The sequence below is a fragment of the Agrilus planipennis genome, unplaced genomic scaffold (assembly GCF_000699045.2).
Source record: "Agrilus planipennis isolate EAB-ADULT unplaced genomic scaffold, Apla_2.0 scaffold476, whole genome shotgun sequence".
Taxonomy (NCBI): Eukaryota; Metazoa; Arthropoda; class Insecta; order Coleoptera; family Buprestidae; genus Agrilus; species Agrilus planipennis.
In genome coordinates, this window is record NW_020439276.1 from 13,873 (window position 1) to 22,760 (window position 8,888).

General features: G+C 34.3%; 1 protein-coding gene across 1 annotated transcript in view; it reads left to right on the plus strand.

The window, feature by feature from the left end:
* LOC108744038 (fatty-acid amide hydrolase 2-A) overlaps positions 1-8,888 on the plus strand; it is a 17,103-nt gene that overhangs the window by 4,854 nt on the left and 3,361 nt on the right. Inside the window, exons 2-3 of the mRNA XM_025978296.1 lie at positions 3,968-4,148; positions 4,343-4,571. Of these exons, the coding sequence (XP_025834081.1) occupies positions 3,968-4,148; positions 4,343-4,571 (410 nt within the window). The remainder of the gene's footprint in view (positions 1-3,967; positions 4,149-4,342; positions 4,572-8,888) is intronic.

An 8,888-nucleotide genomic window follows, 5' to 3' on the forward strand; every position in this document is an offset into this window, starting at 1 on the left:
AAATACGTAATCCTAAAATGTAGCATCGTGCTACAGATGGCGTTCACTGTGCCGTTTGTAGTATTTTCTGAAACGCACTGTTAAGACAGCAGGTAAAAGTTGGTCTGTGTTCTGTCGGAGCTTCCTGCGACGCGCTAATGAGATCCAAAAAGATCGAAATCGCGATCCGCGTCTGGCAGTTTCGACAGAATACAGACCACTTCGAATTATTTTATGCGAGTTATGTTTATAAGATACCTTCTTAGGCATGAACGGTTGTCTTTATCATAAGGTCGTCAATCCTAAGACTGGCTAGACCCGCACGTACACTCTTTCCTATCCTGAGCTAATCTTTGCATTTCACTAAAGCTAGAACAACCCACATCCTAATCTAGTTTAGGCCTACCTCTAACTTTCCTAACTCCCGTTTCTAATATATAACCTTTTGCGGGCATAAAAGTGACTTCATTTTTTTGAAGGCAACTCGACCCAACGCTATCCTGCTTTTATCCCTACCACTCCTTCCGTCCTGACCAATCTGACTTCCTAGATACCTACAATCAGCCACTTCTTCTAATGTTTCGTCTCCTATCTTTATATTCGCTCTTTTCCTGCTTTTTCTTCCCTTGCCTACCAGTATTTTAGTTTTACTTTTATTTATTATCATACAGTACTGTTTTATCAATACCGCTTCCATTTTATTTAAAGCTATCTCTAACTCCTCCTTGATAGATGCTAATCTAACCATACTAATCTTTTTCCCCTGTATATACATCCCTACAGTTGTACTGTATTTATAGATTAAAAAGTAGCGGTGACAGTGTGCATCCCTGTCCGATTCCCTTCCTAATATCTACTTATCTGAAGGACTAGTCAGGAACATATTAGAAGCAGAAACAGAAGTTAAGAGGAGTAGAGATAGACCTAGATAAGATTACTGTTCACAAATAGTTAAAGATGTGGGATGTACTAGTTTTTAGTTTAGGTAAATGCGATGATTATCTCAGACTAGGAAAGAGTGGAGGTGCGTGTCCAACCAGTCTTAGGACTGACGACCTTATGATGATGATGACGTATAAAATATTATGTAGGCTTTCAAAAACGACATTATGCACTAAATAATAATGATTTTATTCCTAATCTGAGGCCGATTGATTGATTGGCATCCAACCTCGGTCCGCGAGTCACACTTGATTCTTTGTACTATTTATCTCTAACTTTTAAACTTCAGAATGATCCTTTATTTCTAGCGAAACACAGAGCAAATTAATTTATTCTCCACGTGCATGGTATACTTAATATTATGCATGACAAATGCTTTCTGCATTTGCAACATGCTGCAGATTCTATCTAAGGCCGCAACGAGAACGTCTCGCTTCCTTAGTCAAGCACTTGAAGTAATGAGAACAAAAAAAAACAAACGAGTAATTGTCGGAATAAAATCTCATTCCACACCAATGCATTTATTAAACATTCAAGTCACTGCGTCACGTTAGCTTTGCTTTCTCTGGCTGCTTCTATTTCTGGATCTTCTGCGTAAAATAACGCAAGAAATTAAAAATAAATTTAATACACTACCTACTTAAATCTGTTATTCCTTTTTTTTACTCCCAGTTCGGCGTTTATCAGTTTGCAGTTGTTTTATATGGGTGTAACATTAATTAGCGTTGCTGTAAATTAGCAATAAACGAAAGTGTCATAACGGAAACAGAAATAAATAGTAAATTTTCTCGGAACTGGAAACTAATAGCAAATGGAACTTGTTTTGATCTTCAAAATTGCACTTTTAATTTAAAATATACACCACTCAGCAAGGTGCATGGTCAGCCAGTCTCAGGACTGACGATCCTATGAGGAAGATGATATTACTGTCATGAATGTCAAATTTCAAATTTTAATTCAATATTCGAAGGGGGAGCAATTAAAGATTTCTTTAAATAAAAGGTGGAAGAGATATTGACAAATGATTGTAGTATAAAACAAAAATATTGGTATGCAAGGGAAGTTAAAAGTTAATTTTCAATATCTAGAAATAACTTAAGTTGGGAGGAGTGGTAGAAATATAAAACAAACGACAGCGCGGGGCCCAGTCACGTTTANAGTAAAGAAAAAAGTAATCTTTTGTATCTACGCACTGTTTACCACAGTAGGTACTTCTGTCTATTATTCTTCGTAATACATAAACAAATATTACGCAAGAAAAATATATTGTATTCGAATGTACTATTGAAAGTAACAACAACAATAATTAGATGAGATAAATTAAGCGTAGTTGAAAACAATTTATGATGATGATGATCCCTGCTCTAATTTTCTCTTTTTTATCTTCAACTGCTGGTCTTATTATTAGTTTTATTGTTAACGCAAAAGTTTGCTCATTACAATATATCTAATTATAAGACTTTCTCTTGATGAATTTTTTAATTTCATTCATTGCAAATTTTTTTTTACGTTCTAATTATTTTCTGTTAAGCTTTATGTTGTTTCTAGTAGTTTTTTATTAACTAATTTGAACAAAAACAAAAGTCACAACGCAAATATATAATAAGAGGCGGTTATATAAAGGCGGGAAATATACATGCATAATTCCGGCTAGAAATAGGGAAATACACACTACACATATATATGTAGCTACCAGTGGCGGTCCGGGGTCGTTGAAATATGAGGAGAATAATTTCACAATTAGTAGATGTATTTAATTATTTTCTAAACATTACTTAGGCGATTTTTTTGTCTTTCGTTAAACGCGAAGCGCATTGTCCATTACAGATCGTGAGCAAGCTGAAACACTTGCTCAGTTGTTACGTATTATTTGACGTTAAAGACACTCCAAATACAGCATTCCCCACTACCAATGCAATGTTAAGAAATAAAGAAATACTTCTAGCTGCTACCACGTATACATATGTACCTACCAGTGGCGGTTCGGAGTTGTTTACATAGGGAAAACATGAATTAACAATTAGTAGGTGCAATTATTTATTTTCTAAACATACCAGAGACAATTTTTTTTGTCTTTCGTTAACCGCGAAACGCATTGTCCATTAAAGGTCGTGAGCAAGCTGAAACACTTGCTCAGTTGTTACGTATTATTTGACGTTAAAGACACTCCAAATACAGCATTCCCCACCACCAATGCAATGTTAAGAAATAAAGAAATACTTCTAGCTGCTTCAACGCATACAAATGTATCTACCAGTGGCGGTTCGGGGTTGTTCACATAGGGAAAACATGAATTAACAATTAGTAGGTGCAATTATTTATTTTCTAAACATACCAGAGACAATTTTTTTTTGTCTTTCGTTAACCGCGAAACGCATTATCTACTACAGGTCGTGAGCAAGCTGAAACACTTGCTCAGTTGTTACGTATTATTTGACGTTAAAGACGCTCCAGATACAGCTTACCCTACCACCAATGCAATGTTAAGGGTTAAATGGATCAATGACCTGCCTTTGCTCATCTCAGTTATTTCGAGTGCGCATTGACCGACTGGACATCCCGAAAACCACTGACACTCAGCAACCACCTGATTTGTTTTGGTCAGAACTTCAAAGAGGAGCACCTTCTATCTTTAAAGATCCGCCACTGACAGTTACACATTCATTTTATGAGAGCATAACATCAATTATACTATAATTAAGTGGTGCAGATAGTGCATTTATACTCTCGGAAATAATATTGAATTAATTTTGCAATTTCATAAGAGGGTATCTAGTTTAAAACTGAATTTATATTGCATTCCTAGCCATAGTCACAACCCTATTACCGTTCTTCCTAAACAATGTCTGATAAACCATGACCATTAAACGAATTCTTGTTTCCACCTAATGGGTCATTATTATGAAGGACGACTAAGAGTGAAAGCATCGCCGAAATAATAATGACTAGTATCCAACAAATTGGAAAATAATTTAAAAAGCAGTAGTAATTTATTTGAGCGTCTAGTTGTATCTATAATAATGTAGTTTTTCTTGCATTGTTCAAGATTGATCGCAATGGAAACACCTGTTACATTATTATGGATCGTTATGGTTATTTTGGACTGGATAACTGCTCCATTTTTTTGGCTGAGGGAAGTATTTACTTGGAAAACGTTACCCCCAATTGACGATGACCTGCTCAAAGCAAGTGCTACGAAATTGGCTGATATGATAAGAAAAAGAAGGGTACGTTTGACAATCAAATCAATCAAGCAATCAAATAACAAGCTTAATTCAAACTAATAATTTTTAGGATATTTCAGTTATTTTTAAAAAATAATTTCACTGTTTCAAGACCATATAGTCGACTATGGAAGCCTTAAAATTGTTGAAATTGATTCATAATAATAATCAGTAAATTTCAATTCTCTTTGCTTTAGATTACAAGCGAAAAAGTTGTAGTTTCCTATATCAAAAGAATAAGAGAAGTAAATCCAATATTAAATGCCATTGTGGAAGACAGGTTTCAAGATGCCATAGAAGATGCGAAAGCAGTTGATAACATGCTAAAGGATACAACTTTAACAGAAGAAGAACTGAAAAGGAAAAGACCTCTGCTAGGAGTTCCGGTGACTGTGAAAGAAAGTTGCTGTTTGAAAGGTAAATTTGGCAAATATTAATAAATTAATAGAGGTTCTCTATGCCTCGCTGTGCAAGTTTTGGTCATGTGGACAATGCCATGACAAACAGTGTGACCAATCGTCCCGCACTCCTTCATAAAATACCGGAAAATATGAAAACACTACAATAATCTGTGTTATTAGTTCATCTTTATTACAAATATTTACTCAGATCTTGAACTGATCTAATTTTTGAGTTGATTACTTTTGATTTGAATTATTGAAACTATTTCCTCATTCTGATAACATACTGGACATTACATCCCTTTAGTTTGGATGTGAATAAGCAAACAGTTTAGACAGGTAAGGGTTGGAAAGTTTATATTTGTGTGTAGAACCAACACCGACGTTTCTTAGATAAATATAACTTCTAAATATAGAGTTGTTCGGAAAGTCATTTCGTTTTTTTTTTTGTGGAAATGAAAGACAGTTTTCGTATAATAAACAAATACTTTATTAAATTATATATTGACCGTTCTGGTCCAACACCTTTTGCCATCTTTCTGGTAGTAGCATAATTCCACGCTCATAAAATTTTTGGTCTTTGCTGGCAAAAAACTGATCGAGGAGGTTTTTGACCTCCTCATTTGAGGTGAAGGTTTTACCGTCTAAAAAATTTTGGAGTGACCGGAACAAATAATAATCCGATGGTGCCAGGTCTGGAGAATATGGTGGGTGTAGCATTGTATCCCATTCAAGCTGTAAAAGCTTTTGGCGAGTGACCAAACTTGTGTGAGGTCTCGCGTTGTCTTGGTGAAACACTACACCTTTCCTGTTGATTAGTTCTGACCTTTTCTGTTGAAGTGCATCATTCAGTTTGTCCAGCTGATGACAGTAGACTTCCGAATTAATCGTTGTGTTATCCGGTAAAAGCTCAAAAAAAACGATTCCTTTAAAATCCCACCAAACAGACAGCATCACCTTTTTTTGGTGAATATCGGCTTTGGAAATGGTTTGAGCCGGTTCATCTTTTTTGCTCCATGACCTCTTGCGTTTGACGTTGTTGTATACAACCCATTTTTCGTCCCCAGTGATGATGCGCTTCAAAAACGGATCATTTTCGTGACGTTTGAGAAGCGAATCGCAGACGTCAATGCGGCGACACAGATTTCTCTCTGTGAGAACATGGGGAACCCATACATCGAGCTTCGAGGATAATCCCAGGCCTTTCAAGTGGTCATAAACTGTTGAATTTGATAAATTTAACCTCAATCCGATCTCACGTGTTGTTATTCGCCGGTTCACATCAACTAATGCCTTTATCGCGTCTTTATCAGCTTCAACCGGCCTTCCCGAACGTGGTGCATCTTCGACATCAAAATTGCCGGATCGAAATTTAGCGAACCAGTTCTGGCACTGGCGTACTGTCAACACACCTTCTCCATACACATCAGTCAATTTCTTTCTGGCTTGAACAGCATTTTTACCCTTTCTGTAGTAAAACAGTAAGATATGTCGAAAATGCTGCTTATCGCTCTCCATATTTAAAAGGGCACCAACCAAAAACTACTGCGTAGAATTAATTGGAATTTTTCACACACAAGCCTTGCTATATGAGCTCTCAAAGCATATAAAAATTATACGGCTTAAATGTGAAGTTGGGTGCAAAAGAATACAATTAAATCCTCTGTCGGGAAAAAACAAAATGATTTTCCGAACAACACAATAGTTTAATTAACTAAAGAATCTACATTGATGATGCCTCCCAATTTGAAGCGAAACGTCGATGTTGACTTTACGCACAAACACAAACCTTCCAACTCTTAATTGCCTAGGCTTTTACTTGTTCTGAATGAGATTCTTTTCAACATCTAAACATCAGAAAGAGAATGGAAATATTACGTAGTACGTGTGCTTCAGATTTTTTTCAATGCTAAACAAAATTTGCGTTAGGTACCTGCCTACTAAAAAAAAAAAACAATTTACATTCTTTGCAATCAAAATAAGTAAGCGCATATTTGTTGCTGTTTTATTAACCTTTTACGTTTGCACTTGACCTAAACTTGTTAATTCAGTCTGTATTTAAACAACATTAATGTGGAATTTTTAATTTCTAATCATTCAAACAACAAAAAAAACCAATAATAATAAGAAAATAACTTTGTATTTTGCTTCCACATGTTTACCGGAAACTTGATAAATCTTGATCTTGCTTGATGGTAAGTTTATTATATTAGGATCTTCCAGACTAATTATTAAGTATTAATTGTTTTTACTTTGAGTATATCTCAGCTGAAATTATAGAGTGGTTATTGCTTTGACTTATTGAGTGGTTTACAATCCCCCACTTGTATCTTTTAACTTTATTACGTAAACTTGATTAATTTAGTAGTAATTCTCTATAACGAAACAATAAATCGCTATCAAATATTATAAATTTTGTTTATATTATCTATATTATAACTGAAAAAATGAAAATTAAACTGTCTATTGCAAATCCGACTTATAATAATTTGGGTATAAAAATGGCCATTTTGTAATCACATTTCACAAACGTGTAACTTACGCTATTAAATATTCTCTATGAAATGGCATTCACCTTGACATTGAAAATATAATAAACACTTGCGACTATTACGTTTATATGTATATGAGCGAATTGCATCATTAATTACCTGACTAAATAATTATTGAAGCATGTGCGGGTAATCTAAAATACTGCAATTAAAATATATTACGTATTATGTGTAGTTAAAAAAAACGTGAATTCCACAATAAAAACGATATTTGAATATTTGCAATTAAAGATTTATTAATGCAGAGTGCAAAAAATCCATTTAAATCGTGGTAAATACAAAAATATAAATAATGTTTTGTTTCACTATTCAGTATTAAAAGTTTGATTTGTCAAATTCTGTTTTTTCTTGTTTTTTTATGCTCTGTATAAGAAAAACTTGTGGTATAGCTAGTTTAAAATCTCATGAGCCTTCACGTGCGCTAGAGACGGACTTCATTTCATTCACATTGTACATTACGAAAGCATCTTAACGATGTAACCGGGGACGGAACTCCAGATAAATTGTAATCAGTGTCGATCAATGTCTTTAATAAAAAAGATGAATGGACTGACAACATTATCAAGATAAAAACTACTTAAAATGTTACTGATTAAATGAATTATTTTCTTTCATTTGTATGCTGTCCGTTTAATAAAATAGCATCCCATGGGAAAAATAGTATCACATCAGGAATAACTGTCAGGTTAGGATCGTCAGTCCGAAGACTGGTTGGACACGCTCCTCCACTCTTTGCTATCCTAAGTTCTAATCTTCGCATTTCGCTAAAACTGGAATATCCCACATCCTTAATTCTTTGTGAACAGTAATCTAATCTAGGTCTACCTCTACTCCTTTCAATTCCTGTTTCTGCTTCTAATAAATCTCTAACTAGTCCTTCATACTTAAGAAGGTGTCCTATCAAGCTATCTCGCCTATTTTGTATTGAATTTCATAGCATCCCTCTGTTCTCCTACTCTTTCTAATACCTCCTTATTTCTAACCTTCTCCATCCACGGTATCCTCATCATTTACCTGTAACAGCACATTTCGAACGCTTTTAACCTTTTCTTTTCCGCGTATCGCACCCATACAGAGCCGTACTTCACCTTCTACTACTACACCATTAACAATATTTTTCGAATTTCTGAATTAACCGTTCGCCAGCATAAAAGTGAATTCTTTTCGCTAAAAGCAACTCGACTCTAGGCTATCCTAGAATTATCTGACTTCCTAGATACCAAAAATCAGCGACTACTTCAAATATTTCGTCTCCTATTTTTATATTCACTCTTTCCCTACCTTTTCTTCCCTTGAATACCAATATATTTATTTTCGTACTACAGCTTCCATCTTATTTAAGACTTTAAATAAATTTTGTTAAAGTTAAATAAATCCAGTTGCATGGGTGGATACTTTACGTAATGCATATTTTTCAAATGCCATATGTTGTAAAAGGAAAAGAAAACTGCATTTATGTAACTTTTCCACTGTGAACGTTCATAACCGAATATATTAAAATATTGACATTCACATGTGCTTGTAAAATCGTATAGGAAATGACGATTTTCCATAATTAGTAAATAAATGCTCATTCGGCAACCGTATTCCGTTAATATTAATGACTTTTTTATATGGTTAGAAATATTTATTTAATCTGAATGTTGCTTTGTCATTTTATTAATATTGATAAGCGTTGGAAACGAACAACTATGAAAAGTCTGAATAATAATGATGACGGAAGTACACGAAATATGTATTAGAATATTTAACACAAATTTATACTTATAATTTCAGAAACAGAAAATATA